Raw genomic sequence first — 21,693 nt, 5'->3', positions numbered from 1 at the left:
AGTGATATTTTCTTTAGCAAAGCTAAGTGGAACAGTGTTAAAGTCAAAAGTTAGTTTAGGGAGTATAGACATTTTAACTAAATGTTCCTCTCCATGAATTGTTAAAGGAACACAAATCTTTCTACTTAGTCACAAGCATTAATGATTAATCATGGAAAACATAACATACATTTTTATAGACCTGCAGGCTTTGCACCTAATAAATCACGAAAAATGATTTCCAGATGCACACACTTCTGGTTAACCCCTTCTATGCTGCGCAGATTCCGCCGCTGTGCTGACGGAATCTTGCGCGGGCGTGGTCATGACGGAACGGTTCCGTCATGAGCACAGCTCAACCGTGGCTCATGACGGAACCGTTCCGTCATGAGCACCGAAGGGGTTAAAGGCTAAGTTTTTATTGAGTGTAAACACTTGTCAATAGTTCTCACAACATACATAGGCACGGTTAGCATTAAGGGAATCATTTTAATCAAACAACACAATGCAATTGCAAATCAAACCCATAAGCGTTGCTTCTTGAATTGTACACCAGGTAGAAGATGCAGCGTCAGCTTTTATGGAAGTAAAATACAGCGTCGGTGGCTGCTCATGCTTGCATTTTGAGTGTGTCATATTCTGATCCTGCTTGTTGCAAACTTTGGTACTCGGATTCCTGGCACTCATTTGGCTTACTCTAAGAAATTAAAAACACGCATGAAGGTTTGTGTGAAATCATTTATATGTTTGTAGTCGACAATGGCTCACAATATTCACATTGCATATGACTAGTGGATGGCAGGTGGTGAATATTGCACATAGGTTGGAGGCATTACAAAAGTTTGTTTTTAATAACACCTTATCGTCAACAAGAGGGTCCTTACTCATCACAGCAAAAGAGGAGGGCATCACGTGGGCTTGAATTACTTTGCGACAACTACTATTGATTTGTTTCCATTTGTTAGAACGACAAAAACCTTTACTAATTATAGATTAGCATTGTGACTGTGTAACGATCCTGCACCCTAAATCATCCAACAAAGGTCACGGATACCGACAGTCTTACTACTGAGTATGGAGGATATGACTACCATGGTACAAGAATGTAGAGAAAATATCAAAGACCAGAACATCAAATGTAGGTGCATAAAGAGTAAGAATAGATTTTCTATTCTTAACTCCACATCTACGTACCTAAGAGATTTATATTTTCAAGGTAAATATATGGGGAGTTAGGTATGGAAAGTCTATACTTAATGACCTTTGATAGTTTGTCCTGGATATTTCTAAATCTCAATATTCTAGCTTCAATTTTCAGGGGCCACATTGATACCGGCATGCTGTGGTCATTAAAGACAATACTACACATTGAGCTAACCCATGGACATGAGCCTGCCCCTCACTTTCCACAGAGAAACCCCAATGGGAGATAGGTCAAGGCCAAAGTACTGAATGTAGATGTTTTCAGATCTTCTCTTCCAGCATGCATAAACAACCTGCTCTGCCCCCAAGCACAAATCATTCGCCATACACCATCATTAAGCAGTCAGAGGATCTGGGCTGGCCCATATTTCTTTCTTGTCTTGTGAGTGGCAACCAATACCAGATTTGCTAATATTTTGTGGAGTCTTGTTGGATCTTGTTCTACCCAAACTCTCAGTAATGATTCTGTGGTGCTAAAAAAAACATTCCTTCAAATCTCTTCACACAACAGAGGGCTCAAAGAAAGGATTTCGATGGCCAGATTGTCAAAGAATCTCAGAAGGGGGACCCTGCTAAACATACAGATGAACTTTATTATTTTGGATCTTGCTTCCATGAATTTGTGATTTATAGTACTTTCATCAACAGGTTGTTAAGACATGTTTGGTAACATGAATATATATTTATATGTTCACTGAAAAAAACAAAGGTTACAGGGACGGATGTTACAGTTAGGCTCAGGTGTCACTCGTACAAAACCAATGAAATTCAGCCTTTATAGTTAGTGAGCTAACTATTTCTCGCCCCCAGCAATGCACTACTTATGACCTCACATATTACATCACTCATGACATGATCAGTGACCTCACTGATGACACCACTGATGACATCACTGATGATTTATGGGTAGACCACACCAAGGGATTACCAGAAAGTCAGAGGTGGCCCGCAGCGGGAACCTGGGATGCAGAGTGCATCATGAAAGTCGAGGAAGAGTTATGGAAAAGGAAAGTCAGACAGTCACAGAAGGACGCCGTTGAGTTATGGCGTAAAGAATCTCATAGACGTACAGAAAAAGCACGTAGACAGGAAGAGAAGAGTAAAGAAAGTTCAAACAAAGATCAAGAAAATCTATTAATTGAGGAAGGTATCCGAGTGAAATCAGAACAAGTAGACAGACAAAGAAATGCCCTTATGAATGGTATGTATCCCCTTCTAGCCGAAGGATTACCTAAGGCTACTCCAGAGATACCGAAAGACTTGCCACCCCCATTATTCCCAATCAAGGTACATCCTAAGGGGCATCCTAGAACCGCAGAAGATGTTTTTCTTTCCTCATATTTAGATGACGCAGCTCCCGAGTATGCTAATTCCGCCCCACATAGACCGCATACCAGGGAGGTCCAATGCCAAGATCCAGCACCCGTATCCCTACAGCAACAAATCGAGTCACAAGTTCCGGCAAGCACATCTGTTTCTGCATCTGCTACAGGTACTTCTATAGCTGAGTCCACACCTATAGTTGCTGTGTCACGTTCAACGAATCCTTTCACACCCGACGCCCCAGAGGGGGCCACGGGAGGTGCTACCAATATTTTTTCTACGCCACCTAGAATAAATAAACTTACTTTTCAAGAGTCAGCGCATTCACGTACACCCAAATTCGTAAGTGCCCGTGCGCTTAAAGAACTTCTTGTGGATTGTAGATATGACCCGGTGCCCGGTATAGATGACGAAATGATCCTGGCATCATTACGTATCAGACGAGCCGCAGCGTATTTAGCGAAGTTACCAGGAATGACTGCGCATCTAGATAAAATATACCATTTTGTCCAAACAGGGCGAGATCCAGAATGTATTTACAGAGCTATGGAATACCAGAAAGTAGAGATACAGGGGGAACTGTTACGTTTCCTCATAAACTGTGTGATCAGAAATCAAGACCGACCGGGGGTAGATCCGGATGCAATGCAAATTCTTACAAGGTGGAGCCAGAATATATCAGAAGGGAGACACGATAAGCAAAATTGTATAATAGCCATGTGCCGAAAGATCCGTAAAGAAATAGAATGCTTACACGAAGAGAGATTAGAGACAGACGAGTTCGAACAAAGCGAGGATGAAGGGTCAGGACTGCCCGCAGGACAGTCGGACACCATAGCCTATGTAGGTAGAGGAAGATCTTGTAATAGAAATCAGATTAGATGTCATACTGACTCAATACGTCCAATATGTCCAGATAATGACAGGAATTTCCAAATACCTATAATTAATATAAGGTCTAACGAGCATTCGTTCCAAACCGCCGACAAACTACTCCGAGAACGAAGGGGTTATCATTTTCTCGATTCTATGGATGAACAAGATTTAGCAAGGGCAGCTGTCCATTGGGTGGACAGTCCCGGAAAATATAGTGATGAGACAGTAGTACGCACATTTTTGAATCTCACCCCAGATGAACAGAGGTTAGCTGGGATTTATATGATTCAACAACTCATTATACTATATCGGAGTCAGCATTCGGACCCTGGTCCCTTACCTGACATATTGACTGAATTGCTTATGAATAAATGGAAAGGTCCAGGTACTAAATTAATTAAAGAAATTCTAGAATCAAGAAAGCAGTATATTCTTTTTGTATGCTCAGAGCATGTCTCATTGCCTGTCAAGGAAAGAACTACGTATCACATGGATAGACAGAATCCCTTACGAGAAGTGCACCCAATAAAAGGCGAGGACAACGAGTTTAGGCGCGTATTTGTATATACGCCCATATCAAAAATAGAATTGTTGCAAATGAAGAAAGTGGTACCCAGTCATGACAAAGACCCAGCGGGTTTTCACCGAGAGATTAAAGACATGTTACTCATGGGAGAGTATACCTATCCCGACATTATGACAATACTAAAGGTATTGATGCCTGCTGGCATTTATGAAAAACTCAAGGAAAAAGAGTGGGAGGTGGGAGACCAAAAGATAGAATGGTCAGTGTTAGAAGCGGAAGAAAAGGCCCGAACTGCAGGAGCAGGACTTGGGGATAAAACTAAAGCACTACCAGGTTTATTAGTACAGGTACTGCCACGTCTATTAACTACGAAAAAGGAAGATTGGGGTACAATTTCAGCCTGTAAGCAGAAGCAAGATGAAGACACTAGTGATTACTATGCCCGATTCGAGAAATGTTTTGGTATAAATAGTGGCATAAAAGCAAGTAGCGAATCATACCCGCATCTGTTTGTAACAAAATTAGTAGAAAATGCCCTGCCCCCAGTAAAGAATAGAGTATTAAAATTCGAGAGTACCTGGCAAGGTAACACTCCAACACAAATGTTACAAATGTTACAGTACCACTACAATAGAATTAGAGAGGAACAAGAACATGAACACAGACGCATGAAAGACACGAAAATGAAAATGCTAGTTTCCCAGACAGTTCCAGCTGAAGGACATAAAAAGGGTATGACACATTCCGATTCAGCAGGACCTGTAAAAGGGACATGCAATTATTGTAAAAAGCCAGGTCATTACGTACACGATTGTCCAGTTTTAAAACATTATATCGCCATAGGTAAAACACAAGAAAGATCACGGCCACTAAGACAAGATCAGAATGAACAAGGAGCTATGCAGCATGCCCAGGCCATGCCAGCCGCACAACAGCCAATACAGTTTGTGCCAGCTGCACCACCGTTGCCTGTTGCTGCCACACAGACAACAACACGACAAATGTATCAGACCGCACAGTATGAATATCCTGAGTATCAGCGTTACGCATGAACAAGCCTAGAGAGGGAAGTTGACTTACCCCTTATCGAGATTCCTGTAGATCAAGAAGGACCTTAGGTACATAGTGAATTATTAGGTCAAGATAGAAAATTTTTACTCGATACAGGGGCAAGTCGAACAACTATAAAACGTAGTGAAGTTCCAGGGGCACCCCTCTCAGGCTCTCAGAATATTTTCCTTGGTTTTTCAGGACAACCTATTGTTAATGAAGTATCACAGCCTCTTCCACTTACGATAGGACCTCTGACCCGAACTACAGATTTATTGCTTACTAAATCATGTCCAGAAAACTTTTTAGGAATAAAAACGTTGAAAGCCCTAGGAGCCATAATATGTTGTTCTCCGGAAGGTGTAAGGTTGTTTTTACGTGATTTTAAAGGTCACTATGTGTCTAGAGACATGGATCCCCGACTGCAGACTTTACCTACACATCTATGGGCACAAGGCCCTACTGATGTTGGTTGCATGAATATTACACCATACCGAGTCACACTAAAGGCAGGAGTGGTGCTACCACGAATGCGACAATACAAGTTACCACCAGATGCTGTAGTGGCTTTACTACAAATCATTGACGAGCTTATTGCCCAAGGAGTAGTTGTAGAAACAGACTCCAATGTATGTAATTCACCGATAATTCCGATTCTTAAACGAACAGATCCTACAGCCCCGCCAGTATATCGATTGGTTATTGATCTGCGCGAGTTAAACAAATGCATTGTGCCACAATTTCCTGTGGTCCCAGATATCTCGTCATTATTGACAGCTATTGATTCCGAAGCAACATTCTTTACTGTAATTGATCTCAAGAATGCCTTTTTCAGCGTCCCAATAGATCCGGAAAGCCAATATTTATTCGGATTTAGTTTAAATGGGCGTAGCTTCAAATTCTCCCGCGCACCTCAAGGATTTACAGAAAGCCCCAGCATCTATAGCCAAGCACTGAAACGAGAACTTGACAGTATCCACATGCCAGTTAACACTGCTCTGCTTCAATACGTCGATGATCTGCTGATCACCGCGAGAAGCGAACCCGAATGTGAAAAAGCATCACTGACAGTTTTACAATTTCTAGCCGAAAAAGGGCACAAGGTGTCCCCTTCTAAGCTGCAATTCTGTGTCCAGCGAGTTGTTTATCTTGGACACTCGCTGTCCAAGGAGGGAAGGCAGCTTACACCCGACCGCATTCAGTTAATAGCTAACATGTCAATACCCAAGACACAAAAGGAGGTACGAGCTTTCATAGGCCTCACTTCATATTGTAGGCAGTGGATCCCTCAGTATGCATTTCTAGCAAAACCACTCATTCAGTTAACCACACAGGAGGCAGCCACACCGACTGTTCTCCCTTGGACTCAGGAACACACACAAGCTTTTGAAAGCCTAAAGAAAGCTTTATGTCAAGCACCCGTTTTAGCAACGCCATGTTACAGAAAACAGTTTACACTCTTTGTTACAGAACGCGAAGGTACTGCCTTGTCAGTACTCACACAGGAACAAGCAGGAGCACACAAACCATGTGCTTATTTTTCTAGTACATTAGATCCCGTAGCTCAGGCTTTGCCTGCATGCCTGAAATCAGTAGCAGCGACAGCTTTAGCAATCAGACAAAGCGATGCCATAGTGTTAGGACATCCATTGACAGTTCAAGTACCACATGCAGTAGAGGTTCTTGTGAATAGAACGCAAACACAACACTTGACTATAGCGCGACTTACAGGGTACGAACTTACATTGTTTCAGCCACATATAGAAATCAGACGCTGTAACACATTGAATCCTGCCACACTTTTACCTGTAATCGGAACAGACCCACTAGCTCATGACTGTATTGAAGTTATTACTATAACGACAAAACCCAGACAAGACTTAACCGATGTCCCATTGCCAGATCCAGACCTGACATTGTATGTAGATGGTTCTTGTATGAGAACAAGTACAGGAGAGTTAGTGGCTGCTTACGCAGTCACCACAGATACTGAAGTCATTGAAACTAATCGTATAAATACTTTGTCAGCTCAAGCCGCAGAGCTTATCGCTCTGACACAAGCCTGTATTCAAGCCACGAATAAAAAAGTCAACATATACACTGACTCACGTTATGCATTCGGAGTTGTACATGACTTCGGCGTGCTGTGGCGAGAGAGAGGTTATTTAACTTCCCACGGTGCCCACATTCAGCACGGACCCCTCATTCATGCCTTATTAGATGCAATACATCTACCCACTGCAATATCAATTATGAAATGTAAGGCTCATACGAAGGTTACTGATATCATTTCCCAAGGCAATGATCTAGCCGACAGAACAGCTAAACAGACTGCTCAAACTCAAACCCCCGACATGACAAAGACAATAGTCCCGACACCGACACATTGTATGACAGTTAAAGATCCTACTCTTGACGTAATTGACATACAGACACATGCTACACCAGACGAAATAAAGAAATGGACTGAATTAGGAGGGATTCAAACGGACCAAGGATGGATGATGAAGGAAAAGTCTGTATGGTTCCTTCCTGATTCAATGGTCCAAGTTATAATTAACACTATACATAGTCCAGCACATCTAGGAGAAAAAGCTATGCTAGACAGCATTCAACACATTTGGTTCAATAAACATTTACGAGCAGCAGCCAAACAAAAGGTCCGTACCTGTATGATCTGTTGTCAGTTCAACCCAGGAAAAAGCGTTCCCGTAGAACAGGGTGGATTTCATACTCCTAATCATCCTTTTGAAGTACTCCAGATGGACTATATCCAGATGGAACGATGTCGAGGATTCAAATATGTTCTCGTAGTTGTCTGCGCTCTATCCCGTTGGACAGAGGCATACCCGGTTTCAGATTACACTGCCCCGACTACTGCCAAACAGTTGGTCCGAGAATTCTTCCCACGATATGGTTTACCACGTGCTGTTCACTCAGATAACGGCCAGCCGTTCTCATCCGAATTAATGAAACATGTTTCACTTCTGTTAGGATATCAGTGGAAATTCCACTGTGTCCGACACCCCGAGGCAGCAGGTCTCGTAGAAAGACATAACCAGATACTGAAAATCAGAATGTCCAAAATATGCAGAGAGAAAGGTGTCGACTGGGTAGTAGCGTTACCAGTTGCACTCTTTTACATGAGAATGGGAGCACACTCTCGAACAGGGCTATCCCCGTATGAGGTGATCTTCGGTAGACCACCGAATATGTGGGGGACGCCTATACCACGCAAAATAACTGATATTGACTGTAATATGCTGACAGATTACTTGGCTTCCTTGATGTCTGCACTACGATCTTCTCGTTCACAGGTAGCTGCAGCCTTTCCCGACAACACTGAGGTGAAACCCCATGACGTTGTTCCGGGTGATCTTGTCTTTGTGAGGAATTTCGACCGAAAGACTCAGCTGGAGCCCAGGTGGAAGACACCCAAGTTGGTCCTGCTGACCACAAGGACAGCCGTGAAGATCGAGGGCCGCAAGGGCTGGATTCATTCAAGCCATATCAAGAAATTTCATGGACTATCCTCGGATATAGACATTGTGCCCTGCACTCCCTCACAGACTGATACAAAACTTCCTTTTGTTGAACCGAACAACTCTGAAAATTACAAACTAAAGCTTAGGCCCAACAAGTCGAGCAATTTGATTGTTTAAGTCCTCTCCAAGGTGAAGCGGTTGAATTGTCTCTGACATGTATCCCTTGGACCTGAGTAGAGAAAATACCCGAAAAATGTTGAAACGACAGGCGTATTGTAAATCACTGCGTAGCCACTGCATAGTGACATTATTAATTTTGTTTTTATTGAGTCTTTTAATAATTATTACAAGTATGTTGTTGCACATATATTACCCTATTTCTAGACATGTTTATAATGTTGCTGCTGAACATTCTTTTAGTGACTTACCTCCGCATGAATTGTCTTATAGACTTGCGCTGCGCAATAACACTTTCATTAGTATGTTACATCATTCCCATCAGACTAGTAATGCCACCAATTGTTGGGTGTGTGGCCGACTCCCTCCCTACCAGAATTATGAAGGAGTCCTGCCTTTCTTTCCACATCCATTTACACATAATGGCTCCTGTGGAGCATGGTTCAGTTTAATCAATTCCATGGACTCAGACACAGCAGTTTACCAAGATCATTGGGTATGGGGAAACCTGAACCTAGTTTTACTCAAGGTCTGCTACCCTGACAAGGAGGGTCGCCCCAAAAGAACAGGAACTGATCTAGAAAATGAAGTATATGGATTAGGTAATTTTACACCTAATCTCATGATTCTAAATGTCGTATCCGAAATTGAACTAGTCTTACCCACCATGTCAGTATTCCCAGCGAAGGGTGAATTGTGTGTAAGAAAGGTTGGTTCCATACATATGGGCCATAGTAAATGCACTACTATAGTAGAATTCAGTGATCAAGGCAAATCTTCATTTAGAGCTTCTCGCCACTCCTACTTTATATGTGGTCAGACTGCATATATGCGTCGACCTCTAGATTGGGATGGTACCTGCTACATTGCATTCCTTTTGCCACCTGTTTTCCTAGCTCCTCCTGATTATTACAGAAATATTCATTTAGTACACAACAGAGAGCGGAGAGATCTCCCCATTGTCGATTACACTGAGACGGCATGGGACAAGTATGTAGATTTTAATAAAGGCATCTTTCCCTATATAGGTACTGTTACTAATAGTAAGCTGATACGTAGATTAACTAGAACCCTCGAAGCAGTAGTGAATGAGACTATTTCCGCCTTAGGCAATTTAACGGAAGAGCAGTCTGCTATGCGGATTGTTGTGCTTCAAAATCGTCTTGTCCTTGACGTCATCCTGGCTGATAGGGGCGGAGCTTGTAGGGTCATCGGATCAAGCTGCTGCGTATTCATACCAGAAAATTCGCCATCTGTATATAAAGCCATCACTCGCCTTCATAAGATTGTAAACCAGATACACCAGAACCCAGGCACTTGGACTTGGTCCAGTTGGTTTTGGAATGTGGTATCAGCCTGGGGATGGAGAGTTTTATCCTTCCTAGGTATTGGCCTTCTCATACTATTCAGTTGCTGTCTATGTCTACAATGTGGACCAGCGATTTGTGGTCTGTGTGCCACATCGTGTATTCCACCACCAAGATTTCATTCGTCACGGAAGAAGAAAGAAGAACAAATGATGCTATATGAACAGATCAATGGATTGATGAAGATTGATATCTCTTGAAGGGCAAGTAGGGGACAAGGAGGGAATGTGGAAATATGGATTTTTCTGGTCAGTTATGTCCCCTATCTTGGACCCCAACGGTTCTATGTGCATGTCACAAGTACATGTATGTTCCCTCCAGTTCCAGTTATGAAGACGCAAATACATGTGCGTCCACCGTCAACATGTCCTCTGTCAGATCCGCCATGAATAGGCCGGATATTCCATTCCTAAATATGAAAGGCCACCGGCTTTATATGGTTCACTTATGCCACTTTACAGTCCAGGCAAGTAGGCCCTGATTCTGTCATCAAAACTCCTCTTGCCTTCTGCCTCTGAAAGCTCCAGTCTGAGCCTGCATCTGTGACCATGAACTTTGTCTCATTCTCTGCGCGGCTCACGAAGCCTGACATCAGCCTATTCTCTGCCAAGAACTGTATTTCACCTTCGAATTATCTGCTTCCCCCTCAGCCGATGCATTCCTGCCTAGTAGTTTAAGTAAACATTCTTCCAGTTACCAAGCAAAAGGCCCGGCTTCTCTGTCCTCATGCAAGTAATTCATAGCCCTGTTACCATGGAATATTCCTACCCCCTCGCATTCAGTGTAGACACTTAGACGCTTGTACACGCACGCACAGTCAGTATAGAATAGATTCTGTCCGAGAGTCCTTCTTTTGTGGATAACATAGTTCTTTAAACATAGGATGTTAGATATGATTTGGGATTAGGTTGACTTGACCCCCCAGACTTTTCGTCTCCACATGTAGAGCAAATGTCAAGTCCCCTTCACCCCCTAGTTACACGTCAATTACACGTCATACTGCTGCGCGCGCATCTAGGCCAAGTATTATCTTATAGATCCACCTATACATGACATCATAACCAATTATGTTCCTTTTTACTCATTATTACACCCATTTTCGGTTACGCAGACAAAACGTCAATTTCCTTATCAATTGTTACGCCTACTGTATTCACTTCATTGTAATATATGTACTATAAAAGTTACTTCTTGTCAATAAAGTATGTACTTCACTTCCTGAACCCCCGTGGTGATGGAACTTGGAGCATCCGATTATAATCGATCACTGGAATAAAGCCCATTCCGAAACTCTAATATCACGGATTCTGCCTCTCATTTTACTGAGCTATTTTATAATGTTTCTGTATCAAATTCAGTCCCGGTAAAGGAATTTTTATTTACCACATGTGGTAAATAAAAATTCCTTTACCGGGACTGAATTTGATACAGAAACATTATAAAATAGCTCAGTAAAATGAGAGGCAGAATCCGTGATATTAGAGTTTCGGAATGGGCTTTATTCCAGTGATCGATTATAATCGGATGCTCCAAGTTCCATCACCACGGGGGTTCAGGAAGTGAAGTACATACTTTATTGACAAGAAGTAACTTTTATAGTACATACATTATAATGAAGTGAATACAGTAGGCGTAACAATTGATAAGGAAAATGACGATTTGTCTGCGTAACCGAAAATGGGTGTAATAATGAGTAAAAAGGAACATGATTGGTTATGATGTCATACATAGGTGGATCTATAAGATAATACTTGGCCTAGATGCGCGCGCAGCAGTATGACGTGTAATTGACGTGTAACTAGGGGGTGAAGGGGACTTGACATTTAGCTCTATATGTGGAGACGAAAAGTCTGGGGGGTCAAGTCAACCTAATCCCAAATCATATCTAACATCCTATGTTTAAATAACTATGTTATCCACAAAAGAAGGACTCTCGGACAGAATCTATTCTATACTGACTGTGCGTGCGTGTACAAGCGTCTAAGTGTCTACACTGAATGCGAGGGGGTAGGAATATTCCATGGTAACAGGGCTATGAATTACTTGCATGAGGACAGAGAAGCCGGGCCTTTTGCTTGGTAACTGGAAGAATGTTTACTTAAACTACTAGGCAGGAATGCATCGGCTGAGGGGGAAGCAGATAATTCGAAGGTGAAATACAGTTCTTGGCAGAGAATAGGCTGATGTCAGGCTTCGTGAGCCGCGCAGAGAATGAGACAAAGTTCATGGTCACAGATGCAGGCTCAGACTGGAGCTTTCAGAGGCAGAAGGCAAGAGGAGTTTTGATGACAGAATCAGGGCCTACTTGCCTGGACTGTAAAGTGGCATAAGTGAACCATATAAAGCCGGTGGCCTTTCATATTTAGGAATGGAATATCCGGCCTATTCATGGCGGATCTGACAGAGGACATGTTGACGGTGGACGCACATGTATTTGCGTCTTCATAACTGGAACTGGAGGGAACATACATGTACTTGTGACATGCACATGGAACCGTTGGGGTCCAAGATAGGGGACATAACTGACCAGAAAAATCCATATTTCCACATTCCCTCCTTGTCCCCTACTTGCCCTTCAAGAGATATCAATCTTCATCAATCCATTGATCTGTTCATATAGCATCATTTGTTCTTCTTTCTTCTTCCGGGATCTTGAATGAAAATCTTGATGTGGAATGCACGATGTGGCACACAGACCACAAATCGCTGGTCCACATTGTAGACATAGACAGCAACTGAATAGTATGAGAAGGCCAATACCTAGGAAGGATAAAACTCTCCATCCCCAGGCTGATACCACATTCCAAAACCAACTGGACCAAGTCCAAGTGCCTGGGTTCTGGTGTATCTGGTTTACAATCTTATGAAGGCGAGTGATGGCTTTATATACAGATGGCGAATTTTCTGGTATGAATACGCAGCAGCTTGATCCGATGACCCTACAAGCTCCGCCCCTATCAGCCAGGATGACGTCAAGGACAAGACGATTTTGAAGCACAACAATCCGCATAGCAGACTGCTCTTCCGTTAAATTGCCTAAGGCGGAAATAGTCTCATTCACTACTGCTTCAAGGGTTCTAGTTAATCTACGTATCAGCTTACTATTATTAACAGTACCTATATAGGGAAAGATGCCTTTATTAAAATCTACATACTTGTCCCATGCCGTCTCAGTGTAATCGACAATGGGGAGATCTCTCCGCTCTCTGTTGTGTACTAAATGAATATTTCTGTAATAATCAGGAGGAGCTAGGAAAACAGGTGGCAAAAGGAATGCAATGTAGCAGGTACCATCCCAAACTAGAGGTAGACGCATATATGCAGTCTGACCACATATAAAGTAGGAGTGGCGAGAAGCTCTAAATGAAGATTTGCCTTGATCACTGAATTCTACTATAGTAGTGCATTTACTATGGCCCATATGTATGGAACCAACCTTTCTTACACACAATTCACCTTTCGCTGGGAATACTGACATGGTGGGTAAGACTAGTTCAATTTCGGATACGACATTTAGAATCATGAGATTAGGTGTAAAATTACCTAATCCATATACTTCATTTTCTAGATCAGTTCCTGTTCTTTTGGGGCGACCCTCCTTGTCAGGGTAGCAAACCTTGAGTAAAACTAGGTTCAGGTTTCCCCATATCCAATGATCTTGGTAAACTGCTGTGTCTGAGTCTATGGAATTGAGTAAACTAAACCATGCTCCACAGGAGCCATTATGTGTAAATGGATGTGGAAAGAAAGGCAGGACTCCTTCATAATTCTGGTAGGGAGGGAGTCGGCCACACACCCAACAATTGGTGGCATTACTAGTCTGATGGGAATGATGTAACATACTAATGAAAGTGTTATTGCGCAGCGCAAGTCTATAAGACAATTCATGCGGAGGTAAGTCACTAAAAGAATGTTCAGCAGCAACATTATAAACATGTCTAGAAATAGGGTAATATATGTGCAACAACATACTTGTAATAATTATTATGAGACTCAATAAAAACAGAATTAATAATGTCACTATGCAGTGGCTACGCAGTGATTTACAATACGCCTGTCGTTTCAACATTTTTCGGGTATTTTCTCTACTCAGGTCCAAGGGATACATGTCAGAGACAATTCAACCGCTTCACCTTGGAGAGGACTTAAACAGTCAAATTGCTCGACTTGTTGGGCCTAAGCTTTAGTTTGTAATTTTCAGAGTTGTTCGGTTCAACAAAAGGGAGTTTTGTATCAGTCTGTGAGGGAGTGCAGGGCACAATGTCTATATCCGAGGATAGTCCATGAAATTTCTTGATATGGCTTGAATGAATCCAGCCCTTGCGGCCCTCGATCTTCACGGCTGTTCTTGTGGTCAGCAGGACCAACTTGGGTGTCTTCCACCTGGGCTCCAGCTGAGTCTTTCGGTCGAAATTCCTCACAAAGACAAGATCACCCGGAACAACGTCATGGGGTTTCACCTCAGTGTTGTCGGGAAAGGCTGCAGCTACCTGTGAACGAGAAGATTGTAGTGCAGACATCAAGGAAGCCAAGTAATCTGTCAGCATATTACAGTCAATATCAGTTATTTTGCGTGGTATAGGCGTCCCCCACATATTCGGTGGTCTACCGAAGATCACCTCATACGGGGATAGCCCTGTTCGAGAGTGTGCTACCATTCTCATATAAAAGAGTGCAACTGGTAATGCTACTACCCAGTCGACACCTTTCTCTCTGCATATTTTGGACATTCTGATTTTCAGTATCTGGTTATGTCTTTCTACGAGACCTGCTGCCTCGGGGTGTCGGACACAGTGGAATTTCCACTGATATCCTAACAGAAGTGAAACGTGTTTCATTAATTCGGATGAGAACGGCTGGCCGTTATCTGAGTGAACAACACGTGGTAAACCGTATCGTGGGAAGAATTCTCGAACCAACTGTTTGGCAGTAGTCGGGGCAGTGTAATCTGAAACCGGGTATGCCTCCGTCCAACGGGACAGAGCGCAAACAACTACGAGAACATATTTGAATCCTCGACATCGTTCCATCTGGATATAGTCCATCTGGAGTACTTCAAAAGGATGATTAGGAGTATGAAATCCACCCTGTTCTACGGGAACGCTTTTTCCTGGGTTGAACTGACAACAGATCATACAGGTACGGACCTTTTGTTTAGCTGCTGCTCGTAAATGTTTATTGAACCAAATGTGTTGAATGCTGTCTAGCATAGCTTTTTCTCCTAGATGTGCTGGACTATGTATAGTGTTAATTATAACTTGGACCATTGAATCAGGAAGGAACCATACAGACTTTTCCTTCATCATCCATCCTTGGTCCGTTTGGATCCCTCCTAATTCAGTCCATTTCTTTATTTCGTCTGGTGTAGCATGTGTCTGTATGTCAATTACGTCAAGAGTAGGATCTTTAACTGTCATACAATGTGTCGGTGTCGGAACTATTGTCTTTGTCATGTCGGGGGTTTGAGTTTGAGCAGTCAGTTTAGCTGTTCTGTCGGCTAGATCATTGCCTTGGGAAATGATATCAGTAACCTTCGTATGAGCCTTACATTTCATAATTGATATTGCAGTGGGTAGATGTATTGCATCTAATAAGGCATGAATGAGGGGTCCGTGCTGAATGTGGGCACCGTGGGAAGTTAAATAACCTCTCTCTCGCCACAGCACGCCGAAGTCATGTACAACTCCGAATGCATAACGTGAGTCAGTGTATATGTTGACTTTTTTATTCGTGGCTTGAATACAGGCTTGTGTCAGAGCGATAAGCTCTGCGGCTTGAGCTGACAAAGTATTTATACGATTAGTTTCAATGACTTCAGTATCTGTGGTGACTGCGTAAGCAGCCACTAACTCTCCTGCACTTGTTCTCATACATGAACCATCTACATACAATGTCAGGTCTGGATCTGACAATGGGACATCGGTTAAGTCTTGTCTGGGTTTTGTTGTTATTGTAATAACTTCAATACAGTCATGAGCTAGTGGGTCTGTTCCGATTACAGGTAAAAGTGTGGCAGGATTCAATGTGTTACAGCGTCTGATTTCTATATGTGGCTGAAACAATGTAAGCTCGTATCCTGTAAGTCGCGCTATAGTCAAGTGTTGTGTTTGCGTTCTATTTACAAGAACCTCTACTGCATGTGGTACTTGAACTGTCAATGGATGTCCTAACACTATGGCGTCGCTCTGTCTTATTGCTAAAGCTGTCGCTGCTACTGATTTTAGGCACGCAGGCAAAGCCTGAGCTACGGGATCTAATGTACTAGAAAAATAAGCACATGGTTTGTGTGCTCCTGCTTGTTCCTGTGTGAGTACTGACAAGGCAGTACCTTCGCGTTCTGTAACAAAGAGTGTAAACTGTTTTCTGTAACATGGCGTTGCTAAAACGGGTGCTTGACATAAAGCTTTCTTTAGGCTTTCAAAAGCTTGTGTGTGTTCCTGAGTCCAAGGGAGAACAGTCGGTGTGGCTGCCTCCTGTGTGGTTAACTGAATGAGTGGTTTTGCTAGAAATGCATACTGAGGGATCCACTGCCTACAATATGAAGTGAGGCCTATGAAAGCTCGTACCTCCTTTTGTGTCTTGGGTATTGACATGTTAGCTATTAACTGAATGCGGTCGGGTGTAAGCTGCCTTCCCTCCTTGGACAGCGAGTGTCCAAGATAAACAACTCGCTGGACACAGAATTGCAGCTTAGAAGGGGACACCTTGTGCCCTTTTTCGGCTAGAAATTGTAAAACTGTCAGTGATGCTTTTTCACATTCGGGTTCGCTTCTCGCGGTGATCAGCAGATCATCGACGTATTGAAGCAGAGCAGTGTTAACTGGCATGTGGATACTGTCAAGTTCTCGTTTCAGTGCTTGGCTATAGATGCTGGGGCTTTCTGTAAATCCTTGAGGTGCGCGGGAGAATTTGAAGCTACGCCCATTTAAACTAAATCCGAACAAATATTGACTTTCCGGATCTATTGGGACGCTGAAAAAGGCATTCTTGAGATCAATTACAGTAAAGAATGTTGCTTCGGAATCAATAGCTGTCAATAATGACGAGATATCTGGGACCACAGGAAATTGTGGCACAATGCATTTGTTTAACTCGCGCAGATCAATAACCAATCGATATACTGGCGGGGCTGTGGGATCTGTTCGTTTAAGAATCGGAGTTATCGGTGAATTACATACATTGGAGTCTGTTTCTACAACTACTCCTTGGGCAATTAGCTCGTCAATGATTTGTAGTAAAGCCGCTACAGCATCTGGTGGTAACTTGTATTGTCGCATTCGTGGTAGCACCACTCCTGCCTTTAGTGTGACTCGATATGGTGTAATATTCATGCAACCAACATCAGTAGGGCCTTGTGCCCATAGATGTGTAGGTAAAGTCTGCAGTCGGGGATCCATGTCTCTAGACACATAGTGACCTTTAAAATCACGTAAAAACAACCTTACACCTTCCGGAGAACAACATATTATGGCTCCTAGAGCTTTCAGGGTTTTAATTCCTAACAAGTTTTCTGGACATGATTTAGTAAGCAATAAATCTGTAGTTCGGGTCAGAGGTCCTATCGTAAGTGGAAGAGGCTGTGATACTTCATTAACAATAGGTTTTCCTGAAAAACCAAGGGAAATATTCTGAGAGCCTGAGAGGGGTGCCCCTGGAACTTCACTACGTTTTATAGTTGTTCGACTTGCCCCTGTATCGAGTAAAAAATTTCTATCTTGACCTAATAATTCACTATGTACATAAGGTCCTTCTTGATCTACAGGAATCTCGATAAGGGGTAAGTCAACTTCCCTCTCTAGGCTAGTTCATGCGTAACGCTGATACTCGGGATATTCATACTGTGCAGTCTGATACATTTGTCGTGTTGTTGTCTGTGTGGCAGCAACAGGCAACGGTGGTGCAGCTGGCACAAACTGTATTGGCTGTTGTGCGGCTGGCATGGCCTGGGCATGCTGCATAGCTCCTTGTTCATTCTGATCTTGTCTTAGTGGCCGTGATCTTTCTTGTGTTTTACCTATGGCGATGTTATGTTTTAAAACTGGACAATCGTGTACGTAATGACCTGGCTTTTTACAATAATTGCATGTCCCTTTTACGGGTCCTGCTGAATCGGAATGTGTCATACCCTTTTTATGTCCTTCAGCTGGAACTGTCTGGGAAACCAGCATTTTCATTTTCGTGTCTTTCATGCGTCTGTGTTCATGTTCTTGTTCCTCTCTAATTCTATTGTGGTGGTACTGTAACATTTGTAACATTTGTGTTGGAGTGTTACCTTGCCAGGTACTCTCGAATTTTAATACTCTATTCTTTACTGGGGGCAGGGCATTTTCTACTAATTTTGTTACAAACAGATGCGGGTATGATTCGCTACTTGCTTTTATGCCACTATTTATACCAAAACATCTCTCGAATCGGGCATAGTAATCACTAGTGTCTTCATCTTGTTTCTGTTTACAGGCTGAAATTGTACCCCAATCTTCCTTTTTCGTAGTTAATAAACGTGGCAGTACCTGTACTAGTAGACCTGGTAGTGCTTTAGTTTTGTCCCCAAGTCCTGCTCCTGCAGTTCGGGCCTTTTCTTCCGCTTCTAACACTGACCATTCTATCTTTTGGTCTCCTACCTCCCACTCTTTTTCCTTGAGTTTTTCATAAATGCCAGCAGGCATCAATACCTTTAGTATTGTCATAATGTCGGGATAGGTATACTCTCCCATGAGTAACATGTCTTTAATTTCTCGGTGAAAACCCGTCATGACTGGGTACCACTTTCTTCATTTGCAACAATTCTATTTTTGATATGGGCGTATATACAAATACGCGCCTAAACTCGTTGTCCTCGCCTTTTATTGGGTGCACTTCTCGTAAGGGATTCTGTCTATCCATGTGATACGTGGTTCTTTCCTTGACAGGCAATGAGACATGCTCTGAGCATACAAAAAGAATATACTGCTTTCTTGATACTAGAATTTCTTTAATTAATTTAGTACCCGGACCTCTCCATTTATTCATAAGCAATTCAGTCAATATGTCAGGTAAGGGACCAGGGTCCGAATGTTGACTCTGATATAGTATAATGAGTTGTTGAATCATATAAATCCCAGCTAACCTCTGCTCATCTGGGGTGAGATTCAAAAATGTGCGTACTACTGTAGCATCACTATATTTTCCGGGACTGTCCACCCAATGGACAGCTGCCCTGGCTAAATCTTGTTCATCCATAGAATCGAGAAAATGATAACCCCTTCGTTCTCGGAGTAGTTTGTCGGCGGTTTGGAACGAATGCTCGTTAGACCTTATATTAATTATAGGTATTTGGAAATTCCTGTCATTATCTGGACATATCGGACGTATTGAGTCAGTATGACATCTAATCTGATTTCTATTACAAGATCTTCCTCTACCTACATAGGCTATGGTGTCCGACTGTCCTGCGGGCAGTCCTGACCCTTCTTCCTCGCTTTGTTCGAACTCGTCTGTCTCTAATCTCTCTTCGTGTAAGCGTTCTATTTCTTTACGGATCTTTCGGCACATGGCTATTATACAATTTTGCTTATCGTGTCTCCTTTCTGATATATTCTGGCTCCATCTTGTAAGAATTTGCATTGCATCCGGGTCTACCCCCGGTCGGTCTTGATTTCTGATCACACAGTTTATGAGGAAACGTAACAGTTCCCCCTGTATCTCTACTTTCTGGTATTCCATAGCTCTGTTAATACATTCTGGATCTCGCCCTGTTTGGACAAAATGATATATTTTATCTAGATGCGCAGTCATTCCTGGTAGCTTCGCTAAATACGCTGCGGCTCGTCTGATACGTAATGATGCCAGGATCATTTCGTCATCTATACCGGGCACCGGGTCATATCTACAATCTACAAGAAGTTCTTTAAGCGCACGGGCACTTACGAATTTGGGTGTACGTGAATGCGCTGACTCTTGAAAAGTAAGTTTATTTATTCTAGGTGGCGTAGAAAAAATATTGGTAGCACCTCCCGTGGCCCCCTCTGGGGCGTCGGGTGTGAAAGGATTCGTCGAACGTGATACAGCAACTATAGGTGTGGACTCAGCTATAGAAGTACCTGTAGGAACAGATGCAGAAACAGATGTGCTTGCCTGAACTTGTGACTCGATTTGTTGCTGTAGGGATACGGGTGCAGGGTCTTGGCGTTGGACCTCCCTGGTATGCGGTCTATGTGGGGCGGAATTAGCATACTCGGGAGCTGCGTCATCTAAATATGAGGAAAGAAAAACATCTTCTGCGGTTCTAGGATGCCCCTTAGGATGTACCTTGATTGGGAATAATGGGGGTGGCAAGTCTTTCGGTATCTCTGGAGTAGCCTTAGGTAATCCTTCGGCTAGAAGGGGATACATACCATTCATAAGGGCATTTCTTTGTCTGTCTACTTGTTCTGATTTCACTCGGATACCTTCCTCAATTAATAGATTTTCTTGATCTTTGTTTGAACTTTCTTTACTCTTCTCTTCCTGTCTACGTGCTTTTTCTGTACGTCTATGAGATTCTTTACGCCATAACTCAACGGCGTCCTTCTGTGACTGTCTGACTTTCCTTTTCCATAACTCTTCCTCGACTTTCATGATGCACTCTGCATCCCAAGTCCCCGCTGCGGGCCATTTCTGACTTTCTGGTAATCCCTTGGTGTAGTCTACCCATAAATCAAGAAATAATATAGCGTCTAAGCCATGTTTGTGATACATGAAGTGCCCTGGAGTATCCCTAGGAGGAATAGGGACGGCTTCTTCGAGTACCCCTTTTCTAGTGGTGATCTGTCTTAATTTCGAAAAGAGCGGCATATTGACAATCTGATCTGATACTTAATCTTGAACACACTTAATACAAAAGCACAATAATGAACAACCATTCATACCACAATATGCAGAACGTTTAACACATTAAACATTAAAACATTAAACCTTTAACTGAAACAACAATGATGATCGTCTGCATAACTAATCACCACGCTTAATTCTTGACACTAACTAGATACTTCGGAATACTTGATATACTGCTAAACAGTACAGATACACTGCTAAAACAGTGCAGACCGGATTTGTGTACCCAAACCCGTCTTGACCGGCACAACCTATGTGCACGTCAGAAATGCCTCCCCAGTAATGGTACTCACCGGGTAGCTTCGGAAACAGAAGGCCTCGGTAACTTGAACTTGAACCGGACTGGACTCGACTCGTCGGACACTGGGCTTGACTTCGAACTGGTGGGTCTCTATATACCTCGGATCTTGCTCTCTCAGCTAGGCTCTGGTCGGGATACTTCGCACTTCTCACCGCCTCGTCTGGGTGTTGATCGCAGTCTCAGTCGCCCCCGCTTGACCGGAGGGAGATACAGGAAATCCTGTTGGTACGCGTTATTGTCCGTCCAGCTGTGGCAGGAGACCGGGCCTGCTACTCACCGCCGGCGCGTGAGATGAGAAAGTGTCCCTATTCGGGCGCCATCATGTGGTAAATAAAAATTCCTTTACCGGGACTGAATTTGATACAGAAACATTATAAAATAGCTCAGTAAAATGAGAGGCAGAATCCGTGATATTAGAGTTTCGGAATGGGCTTTATTCCAGTGATCGATTATAATCGGATGCTCCAAGTTCCATCACCACGGGGGTTCAGGAAGTGAAGTACATACTTTATTGACAAGAAGTAACTTTTATAGTACATACATTATAATGAAGTG

At 42.9% G+C, this 21,693-nt stretch overlaps 1 protein-coding gene across 3 annotated transcripts in view; it reads right to left on the bottom strand.

Annotated features, from left to right (window-relative positions):
• Positions 1-448: 448 nt before the first annotated feature.
• LOC146809243 (sialoadhesin-like) overlaps positions 449-21,693 on the bottom strand; it is a 506,671-nt gene continuing 485,426 nt past the window's right edge. For all 3 annotated transcript variants that reach the window (XM_085616069.1, XM_085616068.1, XM_085616071.1), the window contains one exon: positions 449-676. In XM_085616069.1, the coding sequence (XP_085472195.1) occupies positions 590-676 (87 nt within the window). In that variant the 3' untranslated portion in view covers positions 449-589. The remainder of the gene's footprint in view (positions 677-21,693) is intronic.

The sequence above is a fragment of the Triturus cristatus genome, chromosome 7 (assembly GCF_964204655.1).
Source record: "Triturus cristatus chromosome 7, aTriCri1.1, whole genome shotgun sequence".
NCBI lineage: Eukaryota > Metazoa > Chordata > Amphibia > Caudata > Salamandridae > Triturus > Triturus cristatus.
This window is presented reverse-complemented; position numbering and strand designations above follow the sequence as displayed.